Source organism: Biomphalaria glabrata, chromosome 13, assembly GCF_947242115.1.
Source record: "Biomphalaria glabrata chromosome 13, xgBioGlab47.1, whole genome shotgun sequence".
In the NCBI taxonomy this organism is placed as follows: Eukaryota; Metazoa; Mollusca; class Gastropoda; family Planorbidae; genus Biomphalaria; species Biomphalaria glabrata.
Window position 1 is genome coordinate 27946892 of NC_074723.1, and position 16318 is coordinate 27963209.

Here is a 16318-nt window from a genome sequence, read left to right on the forward strand (position 1 = left end):
ACAAGACACCGATAGCAAAGACAAACAGACACAAACACTCTTTTGTTCCCCTGGCAATCAAATCATTAAATAAGAACAATCTGGTATAAACTTTGTCACATGTAAATTATGAGTGAGTCTGTTGTGAATGTACACTTTGGTTTCTTATAGTTATAATGTTTTTTGTTTGGTGTAATGCACAAATTGTAAGACAAATTTCCTTACGGATAATAAAGATTATTATTATTATTATTATTATTATTATTATACGGAAGTGAAACATAGCCCATCCACTCTTGGCAGGAAACAAAACTGAATATATTCCACCTCCAATGCTTAAAGCGGATTCTTGAAATAATGTGGCAAGATTAAATATCCAACGTGGACGTCGTGTGAAAAGCAGGTTGCAAGATAGTTGCGCTATTATCATGTGTAGATAAATTGGCTGGCCTGGACATTTTAACAGAATGCCACAAGGTCGACTTTCACAAGACATTCTGTATGAAGACCTAGTAGAAGGCAGTAGAGCCGCAGGTCGCCCCATTTTATGGTATACTAATGTATGCAAACGCGACATGAAGCTCTATAAAATCTACATCAACATTTAGCCAAAAGAAGCTCTGGATAGATTCACATGGAAAGTAAGCATAGAGGAAGGGTGTTGTATGGCAGATGGGCGCACACTTAAGCATAGAAATGATGAAAGTGCCATAGCGTTCTGTTTAAAAGATCTCAATGTCTAGTGACAGTCCAGTCTAGATATCTATATTTATAAGTCCTTGGATGTAACACAAAGTTTCGGAGCTGCATTATTTTTTACAGAAGTGTATCAAGGATTGGCCTCTTAAGCCACACGAGAAGTTGCAAAGGAAAAAAATTGATTAGACGTTAAATGCCGCAGACACAGAGTTAAATTTAGTTAATTATAAGTTTATAAATGTTCAGTTAAATGTCACGTGTTCATGTTCAGTAGGTACAAAGCTTACAGTGCTACACATAGAATACTAAGTACTAGACCTGAAAGAAAAACGAGTAAGATAAGTATCCTCCATGAGACATAACCCCTGGCTGTGGGCACATCTGGTGGTGTGCTTAGTAACAGCATCGAAATTTAGGAAGGCTTCGTCTAGACAAAAATAATAAAAAAAAAACTTATACAAATTGTAATTGAATCAATTAGTTTGGATCAGTCATGCAATTACATTTTTTTTATAGATCTAGACCAACTATTAGCGATTAGAAATATTTTAACAATTGTATTTGTTTTGTGCTTTTAAATTACTCAATACACTTATGTGGGTGAATTTTTAAAGAAAGGGAATGAACTGATTTCGAACTCATGGTTCAAGCCGACATACTAACCTCTCAGCTAATGAGGTGGTTATGAAAATAGAAGATTGTATGGTTTAAATTTTTTTTTCAAACTTCCTGTGCCCCATAAAAAGGGCAAAACATCAGCTTTACTCGAGAGTGGGTATCGGAGAAATAACGTGTACAAACTTTTTATTAGATAGACCCCGGGCACGCTACCCTGCCTTATAGTGGCGCCCGGGTGGAAACGATCGTAGGAGGAAACGATTAGGCTAAAGGGTAGCAAAACAAGACTCCCGTGGGGTGCCTAAGGGGGTGCGAGAGCATCCTCATTGCACTGCGCGGAGTTATAAAAAAGCTCCCACAACCTTGTCACAATCCAGGCGCCGTTCCTCAAGGGGCCGTCACATAATGAATGGCGTGTCCCGCACGGTTAGCCTGGTATGGAAAAGAAAAATGGCGGGGGTCTTAGTAGATCTATACGCGGCCTCTTGCCGCGAGTCTGACCCACCCGCCAAACAAAACACTGTACACTGTTTTCATACAGGCCAGTGAGAGGGAGCTCTTGTTCACTTTTGCTGGCCTAGAAATCCAAGAGCCGAAGGCTCAACTCTACCTGACAGTTTAAGAAGAAGAAGAATCAGATAGACAGACAGAGCTGATATAAACTCTGTATAAAGAGAAATCAAAGAAGATATAAATATTGACCCATGTTACAAAGACAAGGCAGTTGGAACTAATATTCAGTTATGTCACATACTTAAAATTGTATAGAATTGGTACACTTTTGTTAGCGTTTCCTTACCCGACCATTGACATGACACTGACCGACATGTTCTAGACATAACATGGGAGTGCACTCTTCCAAAGTTGGAACATCTACAATTGTTGCAACTGCCCACTGTGACGCTCTCTTCAATGGCATGTCTAAAGTACATCCAATAAGTATAAAACAATATTTGTTTCTTTTTTTAAAAATCTTGCGATATACAGTTTTCAATTTAAATCTGACCAACCCATTGTGATTAATACAATTATCTTATTACCAGAGGTATTCATGTATCAATACTAAAGTACGTACATTTGAAGTAACTCAAGCCTTACCATTTTTTTTTTTTTGGTTTTGGAAAAAACTTTCACACCAGGCATTGACAGCCCTCGAACAAGAGGATCAACTTACAACGCCATTGTGTTGACACGATGTACGTGATGGAACCAAGTCTCTGGCCCCAACACCATAAAGACTGACCAGAGCTGTTATCAAAATAACTTTTACTTTGTTTCCTTCAAAAGAAATCATACTAATCTATAAACTTACTCGTAGTAAATACTGTAATGTATTGTCATTCAAGTATTCAATACATTTTAATTGACTAATATGCACTTGAAAATTTTTTTCTTCTTTTTATCAAACAGTATTTAATACACTACGATTACTGTCATACAAATATAGGCATACATTCAATGCATTCTGTAAAACATAAATATTTAATACATTTTGTGTTTATCTGACATACATTGATTAAATTAGCACACATTGTAAAAATAGTTAATACATGGAGTGAATGCATGGCCTTGTGGTGTGCACTTTGGATTGTGGTCTCAAGAGTCCAGAGTTTGAAGTCGAGCAGCTTCCATCCAAAACCAAGCGTTACAGAAGGCCTGAACACTGACCTGCAACGTCACAACTTGTGGGCAGTTTAGAACTATAGCTCCTTGCCTGGTCACAGATCTGTACAGATCTGGTGCAACGAGCTATTGGTCTAAACTGCCCACAGGTTGTGACGTTGCAGGTCAGTGTTCAGGCCTTTCATTACGCCTGGTCACGTTCTATCTCTTACTGCAGACTTGAACTAGAACGTCATGTGAAGCAATGTCCTTCAATTGATACAACTTTTCAGGTGGATTTTGGCGATGCAAGACTTTGCTTACGCCTACACTGTTTATTATGACCAGAACACCCACTTTCTTTTCTTATTTTGAATTTTAATAAACGGACCACATTTTAATGGTATAAGATGAATTAGACCCCTTTAAAAATTGTCGTCTGTTATATTTTCTTGTTCAGCCCGTGAATTAGTGTATCTGTTACAATAGAACTTGACGACTTGCTCTCTTTCCTTCTCTCTGTGTTTGTGCTGATAACTCTATGAGTTGAAGAAATGTTTACAGACTTGAGATGTCTATCCTAATGAAGCTGTGAATCCGTTTTGTTGAAAATGTAATACCAAACATTTTTAAATCTTTGTTGTATCTCAATTAGATGTACTTTGTGAAAAGATGTTACTTTATCCACTGCAGTATTTTTTTTTCTAATTTAGTTTAAAATAAATGTTCCCTCATCGACGGTCAAATAATTTTTTTATAAATAGAGTTGCAGATTCGATGTCTGTGACATCCTTAAATATCTTAGATAATCGTTAATTAAGCTGAACACAATGTCAATTATTGACATAAGAACATATCACGACTAGTTACCGTGACATTCTAAATATGGCCTAAAACTAGATTTATACATGTTATAAATTTCTCAGTAACATAGAATACATTTTCATTAGGGTTGTACCATTACATTCGGACAAACTTGTGTTTAAGATTATAATAGTATCTGGAACTTTCAGTCAGAATGATGTATGGTATCAACCACAAACTCTTGACGAAACAAGGTATTGACAACCAGCAAGTTCACTTGTGGTAGTGATGACGTAATCAAAGTGTTAGTTCTTTTCAGTGGCGTAGCATCTATGGCTCGAAGGGGTTCAATGAACCCGTGCCCATGACCAGCATGGGCCCATAAGGGCACTTTAAAAAATCGAAAACAAAATGTGTCGAATGTAATAATTCAAATCTATTACATTCAAATATCTGTTTCTTCCCATTCCTAAATAGGCCTAACCTCTAACCAAAAATAGAACAGAAATAGGAAACAACAAATCAATGTAAATCTCATGAGTAAAGATGCAACAAACTTTCAGTTTTCGGTCTTCGCAAAAATGATCATGTCGATGGCACGAGTCTTTGTGGAATAGAACGCAGGAAAACGTGAAGCGTTGGAACTCGGCCCTGGATCCAGCTTGGAGAGCGTCCTCCCAGGCCCCCTTTATTTTTATCATAATCTTAGTGAGGGGGCTAATATCATATTCTTGAACCCGGGCCAAATATCACCTTGCTACGCCACTGGTTCTTTTCAAAAGCACAAGAAGACATTTTTTACAGAAGGATTTCATTTGTGTGTCTCTATGTGTAGAGGGGAGCTGTTTGTTTGATGCTGTCTCTTTTATGTTTCTGTATATCTTTGTCAGTCAATTTCTATGCCACTGTCTGTGTTTAACTGACTATCTCTGTCAATCTCTTTGTCTCTTTATCTCTGTATCTGTCTGTACCTGTCTTTGCCTTTCTCTGTTTGTTCTCCTTTGTCTGCATCTATCTGTCAATGACTATGTATACGTGTCTGTGTCTCTAAGTTTGTCTGTCTCTGTCTACTTGTCCTTAAATCTTTGAAAAACTGTAAGGTAATGTTTTAAAACCATTGTGCAGGCCTTGGCCTACATGAGATGAGTAGATTGCTTTAAGAATTTGTACCAGCTGTTGCCCTATTCAAACAGCCTCCCCTGTGCTAATGAAAGGTCAAGCTTGATAAATAACAATGAAACCATAATTACGACAACAGATGGAAGTTTTTAGTGGCCAAAACAACATTTGTTTTGCGTTGTCTGCCCGTTTGTTCCACTGTCTCTGACTGTCACGTTTCGATTTCAAGGAACTATTAAAAATACTAAATATAAAATAGTTAACATTTCCATTTATATTGATACTCTACGATACAACCTAATACCAACCTAAATTATGATCTGGCTACAATCTAAAATAATAGTAATTGAAAAGTGGTTTGAGTGCTTGGACTCGCGGAGTCTGTAGCGCATGAGGCGCCTTGACCGCACTTCTCCGTGGTGGAGGCTGTCCAGGCCTGATCAAGCTATCACAGCACAGTGCAGGACAGGCCACAGTCCTGTTGGCTCATATTTCTCACGGCAACGGCCAAATTTCGATTCACGGTGTTCCCGCTGAGGGGAAGAAGAAACCGTGCCTCATATTCTGTTTGACTGCCCAGACTTGCTGATCTCCACCTCGACAGGTCGGAGAAACCAAACATTCTCGACCTGTATGATGACATGTACGCACTACGCAAGACAGCAGGGTTTCTGTTCAGGGCTTTTGCAAGAGAGGATTTAAGCCTCTCAAGCCCTCACTCAAATGGAGATAGATGATGATGATGAATATCAACCTACTAAAACCTAATACAAGTATTTTGTTGTCAGTTAATCAATTCGCTTACTATTGTGCGGTCAATTAAGGTCTCAAAAACGTTATACTTCCTATAAAATATTTAGGGATTTTATACAAAGCCTGAATTTTGCATTATGCAGGTAGCAAATATGTTTCAAAGAATCTTTGACTTTAAACTCTAATGAAAAAAAAGTAAAGTACCCCCACGAGACCCTGCTATCTATGGCAGAGGATGTAAAGGTCATCTATTTTTTGTTGCCAGCACAAGAAGCACCCTTAGGTTCCCCAAGTAATGTTTAGTATCCATTAGAGTTGGCGGACCTAGGGGCGCCCTAAAAGTCCCGAAATTTACAATCCCAGTCTATACCGAGATTTTAACCCTAGAACCTTCAGTTCGGTAGCCAAGCGTTATACTACAAGACCAACACGTCCACAAACCAATAGTATCTTATTGCAAATGATGAAATTTGTAGTTTGTTTCTATACAAAAGGTTTGGCTTAGTCATAAGAACCTGAGACAGTAGATCCGCGAGAGGACAGTGAAGGGTCCGCAGAAAGATGACAATGGCATGCTTTCTTTTTTGACAAGCAAACTTCAGTCCTGTTACTGTTGTATGACCCTGCGCTATTGGCTGTTAATGCTGTTATGAAATGATTAACAAAAAATGATTTATTTTGTTACGGATAAAGAAGTTGACACCTGTGGCTAGGCTATTATATATCGCGCTGCGTCGGGGCTTCGCTAATATAGTAATACTTGTAATGGGGTCTGTTTGAGAACCTCTGCTGTACTTTTCATGTCCCTTTTTTATTTATTTATTTATTTTTTTAAATTCATTGAAGAGATTAACAAGAAACAACGACGACAAAACGAAAACAAGTATCAAGTTAATGTTCAATGTCGTAATCAACTTGGTTCTCTTATGAAATCAATGGGACCAGAGCGTTACATGCTACAGAGGACAGGACAATGTTATACACAATATTAATAAAGATAATTATAATAATAATTAAGAGGACGGTACTGCTGCAGACCTGCCACATCGTCAGGAAATTCCTCATTGGAAACTGATAAAGGAACTACGATGAATTGTGTTTCTCTTTAATGAAACTCGACCCTGGCAGTGCACTCATTCGTTTTTAACATAATAATAATATTAATTATAATACCTAGTTCGCCATAATTAAGTTGCTAAATTAATACACCAATATCTGCCTTTGACACATTAGATTAATAAGAATTCTCATACTTGTTACAAATACTTGCCACAAGAGGTTCTTGGGTCAACTGATACTTATTGTACAGAGATAGGCCTATTTTGACTCACACTCATCTGCTGTTTATTGTAAAAAAAAAAAAGAAAAAAATTCAATATTGGCCATCGCCGTATCACTATCTCATATTACGAGGAAAACCGAACTGGAAACGCAAAGAATATATGGGAACCTAAGCTTTGGGATAAAGCGGTTATGGAAGTTGTCTAAAATAACAATGTATCCAGTTGTTATATCAACTGAGGGGATAATGACAACTGACCTCACAGTTATTTTCTAGACCCTCAACATCCCTAAGACGATTCTCGTTGCCTGTCAGAGAGCGGTACAGCTGCAGTCCTGCCACATCACCAGAAAAAATTCTCAGTGGACATTGTTAAAAGGACTAAAATAAAATGTATTCCCTCTACCCTGGCAGTGCTAGTTTTCTCACATAATAATAGTAATAATAGTACTATTTAGCTGGTCAAACAGAGTTTTGTTTGTTTGTTTACAAAGTGTGAGTTCTAAATAACAAAAAAAAAAAAAAAATTTCCATAAATCATAGCAAATGTTCATCTATTGAAACAGACTGCTCTCTCAGCCATCATCCTGGTTTACAAAATGATTCTAATTGTTGGGGTCACATGTGAGATGAGTGAATGCAAAGGTCAACTGCTTATGTTGTCAGCTATATAATCATTCGTTTTGAGGACACAACTCTCTGTTATCCTCTGTGCCAGAACGAAGTCTAACCTGCCAGTTCAAGTCTGTGAAGTAAATTATTATTTTTTTTTTACAATACCTCTATTCAAGTTACTACTTCGTGGAGGGTGGGCGGACGCTGATCTCAAAAAATGGCTCTAACGACTTGCCTAGAAATTTAACAGTTGATGTATATCGCTGAGAAAAGAATTACTGGCTCGTTGGCTACATGTGGAAAACTCTAGTTTGACCGTTAAATTTTTTTAAAAGTAAAAATAACAAAATTTAAATTTGGCTAGAGACTAAATCTGGGTCTAGATCCTACATTGGTTTTGAAAAGACTATCGCTTTCTTGAAAGGTTTATCGCGTTTGGGAATTTCCGAATGTAAGCATTAGGCCCTATTAATGGGCTTTGTTGCTGAGCATAAAAATTATATATGTGTCAGACGCGAATAGCCCAATTTTCAGTAAAAGAAATTACAAAAGGCATTTCTCTATAGAAGAAGTTACGAAGGCTATATAATATACAACCACAGACCTATATATACTACAATAAATATAGCTTATTTCTAGTTACGATTTATTTAGGTAGGTGCTGTTTTATTATTACATACCAAGTATTAGAGTTTAGAAAAACCCAGGTTTGTTTCTTGTGCAACGCTATTAGCTAACACCTCATATCATCTCTCTATTAGTATATTTAGATCTATAATCTAATTCTAGTCTAGATGACTAGATCTATATAAAAAAATCGAATAGATCTAGTAATAGTATAGATTCTATCTTGAGACTAGATTGCGAGTCTAGCCTATGCTATGCATATAGTCAGTTTTTATTAGAATAAAGTCTAGATATGACTAAAGACTAAAGTTTATTAATTCTTAGATTATTAGATATAGACATAGGACATAGATCTAATAATACTGTAATACATTTACTATACTCTATACTTAATCTACTAAACTAGAGATCTAGGCCTATCTATAGATCTATCTATTATCTAGTCCATCTAGATCTATACAATATTCATTCTAATACTTCTACTTATTTAATAAGTTAGTACTTAGACTTAGATCTATTATAGTTTATTAATAGATTTACTTTTCACTGCCTAGACCTAATAATAAAATTGCTAATGATATGTCTAAGACTGATTATTTTTTTTTTTTTATAGTTATAGGCCTACTATATCTAGGTCTAGACTCAACTTAAATTTAGTCTAAAATAATGACTGTCTAAGATTCTAGATGATTGAGACTTTCACATATAGATGTTGTTAATAATACGGCATGTCGGCTGAAAGTAAGCTGTATACAAAGTATACATATATAAAGTGATTTTTTTAAATAAAAAAAATGATGATGTAGTGATAGATTGCCTAACTTTCAACTCCTAATAAATTAACAATTAACGTTGAAATACAAGAAAAGTAATAATTTTTCCCGACATTGAAAAAAGGTGCCGGTACCCCGTACCGGTGTGTAATACCGTCACAAAAATATATGTAGGCGTATATCAGGCACACTTAAAATTATAGCCTAATAATGTCAGTTTAATTTAAAAAGAGAACTGAAAAATGTAAGGAAAAAAGCAACTTCCGGCCCAATTTGTAATTCAACTTTTTAATCAAAGAAACGAAACGGACTAGTCCAACATAGCCCATTCAAGATTTAATAAAGTAATGTTCAGGAGAATTTAGCGATTCGTCTTCGAAGTCTAAGTCTAAATGCTTATCATTGGACTATTAAAAAGTGTACTAGATCTAAATGTTCACTTAACCAGGAGAAGGGGGAAGGGGGCGGGGTAAAAAATGTATTTAAATCTAAAATTTATTATTTACAAAAAAAATAAAAATCGCTCGATAAGTTGCACAAAGGAGATGTTTTCTTTTTTAAAAGTTTTAAAAATGTTTTTCTTTTTTAGTTTTTTTATATATAAAATCCTATACTCTGAAATGAGCAATTCTTGCATATAAATATATATTTGTATATACATTTTATTTCGTGAACGACTCAAACGATTTACTTTATAATTTCAACTGATATGTATATCAATGAGACAAAAATTGTCAACTCATTGCCCACATCGCGAAAACTCGCAGTCGACCGTTATATTGGTTGAAACATGTTTCATTATAGTAAAATTTATTTTGGCTTGACATCTTTTTTATGAATGAAAGGGTTTCCAGTAAGGTCAAAGGAAAAAAAACACAAAACACCACTTACGTCACTAGGCTTACAGTAGTATACTAAAACATTTCTTTGCAAAGTAAAAGCCATCTTCACGGCTCTCCACAATTAAAGTGTAAAAAATTTAGAAATCACGCAAAATACAATAAGTATTTTTTTTTCCTTCCATAATAAATCAACTGACATGAGCCTTTGTACGAGTGATAAACAGAAGCGAAATTCCAATGTTCCAAAATATTTCAAAGAGCGAAAATAAAATAAAAGGTAGAAAAACATTAACTAGTAGATTTTTGGAAGAGAAATTGAAATCTAATTTTTTAGAAATTGCCAAAGTACAAATTAAAAACAACTAATATTTCTTAAATGCACTTTAATACCTGTTCTTAAATTGTGAATACCCATTTTAAAGCGCAATTTTTATGCTTATTGTTTACTCAGAGCGTTATGATACAACCGCTACACTTTCTACTGGAGAGAAAGGAACTTTATTTCTATCCAAATCGTGATGTATAGTGACATTTAGAACTGACATAACCTAATAGCAGCTCTTCCAATGGCTAGATGTTTCCCGATCGCTCGATCATTGTCGTCATTACAAAAATGTTTTCCAACTGAGCTTGGGTAAATATCTTTCTCAAATCACTCAACCGAGGCTTGGTCACGTGGTACTTTTGAAAATGTACGCCTTTTGTTTATAGTTATATTTTTGTTTTTTTACTAATTGCTAACAACAACAACAAAATCTTAAGAGTTAAGTTAAAAAAAAAAGGAAACAAGTAGTTTCTTATCTACTAAACACTCAACTACACACAACACATAACTAAACACAACACATAACTAAGCACAAAACATAACTAATGTGGATAAAAAACACATCTTCTTTCTGTTTTTATAGAATAAAATAACATAAATAAAGTTAAAATGACCTTTGGGCAGACTGGGCTCTATATCCTTGGCCGACAGCTAGTCTAGAAGATAGAAACTTCGAATTAAATCCTACAGCTATCTGTTGTTCACAGCCGTCTCAGACTTCTGTGCCATCGTGGACTGCATTTACTGTAAAGATTCTTATGGCATGGGCAAGCCAATTATCACTTTAAAAATAAACGCAGGCTGGAGGCAATACAATATTTCATCGACCACCTGCGGACAATGTTTATTTAAGTGTTGGGTTTGGCAAAATATGTAGGTCGCAGCTACGGCTGCGTAGCCATGTAAAAGTCTGCACTCCACAATAATCTTCGGACTCAAAGACAAGCCTTATATAGCTAAATGATTTAATTTGGTTTCTACAGAAAAATGAAAGCTGTGATTGCATTAGTGGCTCTGGTCAGTCTTGGCTGTGTTGTGGCCCAAGACTTGCCCACACCAGCTACATCGTGTGAACACAACGGCGTGGTAAGTCCAGAATTGGTTAACAGCGAAAATGTGTCTTGGTCTGATACTTGGTCTCAGTGGTAAGTCCAGAATTGGTTAACAGCAAAATGTGTCTTGGTCTGATACTTGGTCTCAGTGGTAAGTCCAGAATTGGTTCACAGCGAACATGTGTCTTGGTCTGATACTTGGTCTCAGTGGTAAGTCCAGAATTGGTTAACAGCGAACATGTGTCTTGGTCTGATGCTTGGTCTCAGTTGTAAGTCCAGAATTGGTTAACAGCGAAAATGTGTCTTGGTCTGATACTTGGTCTCAGTGGTAAGTCCAGAATTGGTTAACAGCGAAAATGTGTCTTGGTCTGATACTTGGTTTCAGTGGTAAGTCCAGAATTGGTTCACAGCGAACATGTGTCTTGGTCTGATACTTGGTCTCAGTGGTAAGTCCAGAATTGGTTAACAGCGAACATGTGTCTTGGTCTGATGCTTGGTCTCAGTTGTAAGTCCAGAATTGGTTAACAGCGAACATGTGTCTTGGTCTGATGCTTGGTCTCAGTGGTAAGTCCAGAATTGGTTAACAGCGAACATGTGTCTTGGTCTGATACTTGGTCTCAGTGGTAAGTCCAGAATTGGTTAACAGCGAACATGTGTCTTGGTCTGATACTTGGTCTCAGTGGTAAGTCCAGAATTGGTTAACAGCGAACATGTGTCTTGGTCTGATGCTTGGTCTCAGTGGTAAGTCCAGAATTGGTTAACAGCGAACATGTGTCTTGGTCTGATGCTTGGTCTCAGTGGTAAGTCCAGAATTGGTTAACAGCGAACATGTGTCTTGGTCTGGTACTTGATCTCAGTGGTAAGTCCAGAATTGGTTAACAGCGAACATGTGTCTTGGTCTGATGCTTGGTCTCAGTAGTAAGTCCAGAATTGGTTAACAGCGAACATGTGTCTTGGTCTGATGCTTGGTCTCAGTAGTAAGTCCAGAATTGGTTAACAGCGAACATGTGTCTTGGTCTGATGCTTGGTCAATGTGTTTTCTCTGTGAAAACTTTTGAAGTCGAACGTAACTTCTAAACCTGATGAAACGTTGGTAGACTAAATTGTCTGTCTAAATTGTCTGACTAAATCGTCTGACTAAATTGTCTGTCTAAAGTGTCTGACTAGTTAAAAAAATTGTCTGTCTGAATTGTCTGACTAAATTGTCTGACTAAATTGTCTGACTAAATTGTCTGACTAAATTAAAAATGGCTGTCTAAAGTGCCTGACTAATTTTTTGACTAAATTGTCTGTCTGAAGTGTCTGTCTAAATTGTCTGATTAATTTTTTGACTAAATTGTCTGACTGAATTGTCTGACTAATATCTTCACTTAATTGTCACATTGTTTGATCCAATTGTCTGACTAAATAACACTTGTTCCTAGAATAAGTTCTGACTTTAAAAACAAGAGATGATTTTTATTTAATTTGGTTGACATACAATTACAAACACTTTATCGAAGCCATTTTCTATTTGTACGATGTAAAGGCCATGTGTTTTTATTACAAAGCTTATACTATACTCACTACTCGCTCTGTCTGCCTGCTACAACTCTTGTACACGTTATTTCTCACCATTTCCAATCTTCGATAAAGTTCAAACTTTGCACAATTATAAATTGTTGATGACAACAAAATAAAAAAAAAAGTAACAAATTCGTTGTGAGATTAAGCATGCAGTATTTAGAAATATTGTAGTAATTATGCGTTTCTTTCCCTTGTACAACTTTGTTTTTTTCAGTATTTTTTTCCCTTTTCTACTTCTTTTTATTTACGAAAGCTGACACTTATAATTTGTATTATCTACTTGGCCACAATGATCTTTTAATATGGTATCCTTAATGATTTTAGCGTCCCCCGAAAGGTTAATAGCGTTATTAGTTTTGTGTGGTCTGTCCGTCCGTTCGTCTGTCCTTTCGCCTGTTCCGTTTAGATCTCGTAAACTAGAAAAGATATTGAAAATTCGACATCATTATATGTAAGGCTTTTCAAAGTTTTGATGCAACGGCTACTTTTTTCTTTTCTGAAAGCGAAACATTTAATTCTTTTCCTTATTTTAGGATATGAAACAAAGTAATTAAATACCAAAAGTAAATTAACTAATTGTTTAATTTTCTTTATTAATTCTTGTGTTGTCAGGTAAGAGAAATAAGTGTGCACTATGTCAGCTTGATTCGAGATTAGATGTCATAGAAATAACGTGACGAGACAGACATACACCAGACAGACACACAGACAGACAAACAGAGTGAGTTTATATAAGCCTTGAGAAGGCGCGGTGGCTGAGCGGTAAAGCGCTTGGCCGGGGGTCCCGGGTTCAAATCCTGGTGAAGACTGGGATTTTTATTTCGGAATCCCTAGGCGCCTCTGAGTCCACCCAGCTCCAATGGGTACCTGACATTAGTTGGGGAGCGTAAAGGCGGTTGGTCGTTGTGCTGGCTACATGACACCCTCTTTAACCGTAGGCCACAGAATCAGATGACCTATACATCATCTGCCCTATAGACCACATGGTCTGAAAGGGGAACTTTACTTTTTTTTATATAAGCCTTGTAATAAGCCTTTAGCATTATAAGACTCCAAGTTTTAAATATTATTTGAGTGTTAAACAAAATATACCATAAACTTGCTATTGATACAACACTAGTGTGATAGAACATTTTAATGTATAGCCTCTGGTAGTCTACACTTTATTATGTAGTTAAAGACATTTCAATACGTCCTTGCTCTAGACTTATGCCATCGGAGAAAGTGTTCCCTATGACAGCTGTAACAACTGTAGATGCTCTCCATATGGTTTGATATGCACAATGATGTTATGTCCAGAAGACTATGGTAGATGTTATGTTCGAGGGCAGGTAAGTATTTTTTTATAGACTAGTAATTCCCAAAGTGGTCTAGATAGACTCCCAAGGGTCGACGACGACTTACATGGGGTCCATGGGATCTAAATGGGATCCACGATAGTAGATCTAACTTACACAAGTCGTGTCGTTAATCTTGATTTTGAATTAATGGAAATATCTCCTATAAATATATGGTAGATGTTCTGTTCAAGGGCAGGTAAGTATTCTTTTTTTTTGTTTTAGACCAGTGATTCCCAAAGTGGTCTAGATAGACTCCCAAGGCTCGACCACGACTTACATGGGGTCCATGGGATCTAAATGGGATCCACGATAGTAGATCTAACTTACACAAGTCGTGTCGTTAATCTTGATTTTGAATTAATGGAAATATCTCCTATAAATATATGGTAGATGTTCTGTTCAAGGGCAGGTAAGTATTCTTTTTTTTTGTTTTAGACCAGTGATTCCCAAAGTGGTCTAGATAGACTCCCAAGGCTCGACCACGACTTACAAGGGTCTATGTGAATAAAAGGAGATGGGGTCCATGGGATCTAAATGGGATCCACGCTAGTAGATGTAACTTAAGCAGGTCGTGTCGTTAATCTTGATTTTCATTGAATGGAATTATCTCCTATAAATATATGGTTTGTACCTTGTACGTTTTTACCGATGACGATATTACCCAATACTAACTCGACTAAGTATGGAGGCTAACTTCGAGTGCATGTTTTGTACCATCGTCGCCAGGAGCCTATTCTTTTTATATGTAATTTTCATTTTTGAAAACAAGCAGCTCTCCGGTGTAATTAGAGAACTTTCAAACCACGTCCTAGTACATTCTTCGAGTCATTGCAATGTTCGGAAAGGTGGCTTCGAAATCTAATAAAAATTTGGGGATTCCGTTACAAGCGGACACTTTTTACCCAAGAGAGTGTTGTCAATTTTAAGATTTAAAGTATTGTTGATAAAAATACGTTGCTGACACGTCGCAATTAGGGTATTTTTAAAAATCTGTTGTGGTGGCCCATTTACAATGGTTCCCACGGGGCAGTAGACCTGACTACCCTTCCCGAAATCCGTCCCTGGACGAAAGAATATACCACTATTTAGCGTTTAGTTTTTTAGACATTGCAACAGTTAAGACTAGCAACAGGACAACCCATATGATTAGGTTTTCGGCATTTGTATAGAGAAGCACAAATTTCGAAAAGAAATCGCAATTTAGAGAGCAAGTCATTTCAAGTTATCTTAATACTTCTATTAGGATCTCATTAAAGTCTAATGTTTAAGAGAAGGTTTATATATATATATATATATATTAATAAGTAACACAGACGAAATGCATGGCGTTCTTCAAGGTGAATGCCAGGGTTACCCAGCTAGATGTCCTGAGTTAAATCCTAACTCAAGATTTTGTAGTTATTTCTTAATTCACCCAGGTCTAAAATGACCCTACAAATCTGATGTATTTGTAATTCCCGAGAATGTTTTGAAATATACAATTGTAGAATGCTCTAATAGATCACTTCAAAGACTCCTTGCCAATACAGGTCTTACAAGAAGTTGATATAAAGAGATAGAATATACCGCCATCAACATAAGTGGCAATTTATTGAAAAAAAATGTTTATAGTTTAGATCTAGATCTACTTGTTTTCTCTGCTGTTCGTATCTTTAAACGGAACAGCATTGGGTCTAAATAACAATTTCAACAATTATTCTTATTCAAGTTATTAATGATAGATTGGGATGTTTTGCTGTGTTAGTCTGTTATATTATTACTTTTGCTATTGCTTTTTTAAATAAAGAAATCTTATACATATATATATATTTGTTCTTAAAGTGGTATGAAAGCGGAACCAGAGTACCAGCTCCTGATGGCTGCAACACTTGCCTGTGTTATAATGGAGAATTAACTGTCTGTACTTTGATGGGATGTCTGAACACTGATGAGATGCCCTTAAATGAAAAATAAAATTATAATGAAACGAATAATTTCATGTAAACATTTAAAAAATTGATAAAAAAAAACCACACCACCTACAATATATTGTCTCTTTTTATTTTTTTGTTTGTATTTTCAATAACAAGCTGGATGCTGTAAATGAATTCAGCTATCTCGGATCTACAATTCAAGATAACCTGTTTATAGAAGAGAACCCAACAAAAATGCATAGGGAAGGCTGCCTCGATCTTCGCTAGACTCAGGTCAAGAGGTTGGGAAAATTATAAGCTCCCTACAGTGACCGAAATGTAAGTCTGCAAGGCATGCGTTATGGGTACGCTACTGTATGGCAGTGAATGGTGGACTACCTACACAAAACAAGAGAGAAAACTGAATTCA

At 36.2% G+C, this 16318-nt stretch overlaps 1 protein-coding gene across 2 annotated transcripts; it reads left to right on the top strand.

Annotated features, from left to right (window-relative positions):
- The first annotated feature begins 7454 nt into the window (after positions 1-7454).
- On the top strand, positions 7455-16033 carry LOC129922478 (von Willebrand factor C and EGF domain-containing protein-like). 2 transcript variants are annotated; one of them, XM_056008787.1, is made up of 4 exons: positions 7455-7608; positions 11022-11124; positions 13862-13987; positions 15818-16032. In XM_056008787.1, exons 2-4 carry the CDS (start codon positions 11026-11028, stop codon positions 15947-15949), a joined length of 357 nt encoding a protein of 118 aa, XP_055864762.1. In that variant the 5' UTR covers positions 7455-7608; positions 11022-11025; the 3' UTR covers positions 15950-16032. The 2 variants fall into 2 exon arrangements, with proteins under 2 accessions (XP_055864762.1, XP_055864761.1); XM_056008786.1 differs by lacking the exon at positions 7455-7608 and adding an exon at positions 10265-10347 and having other exon boundaries at positions 15818-16033.
- The last annotated feature ends 285 nt before the right edge of the window (positions 16034-16318 follow it).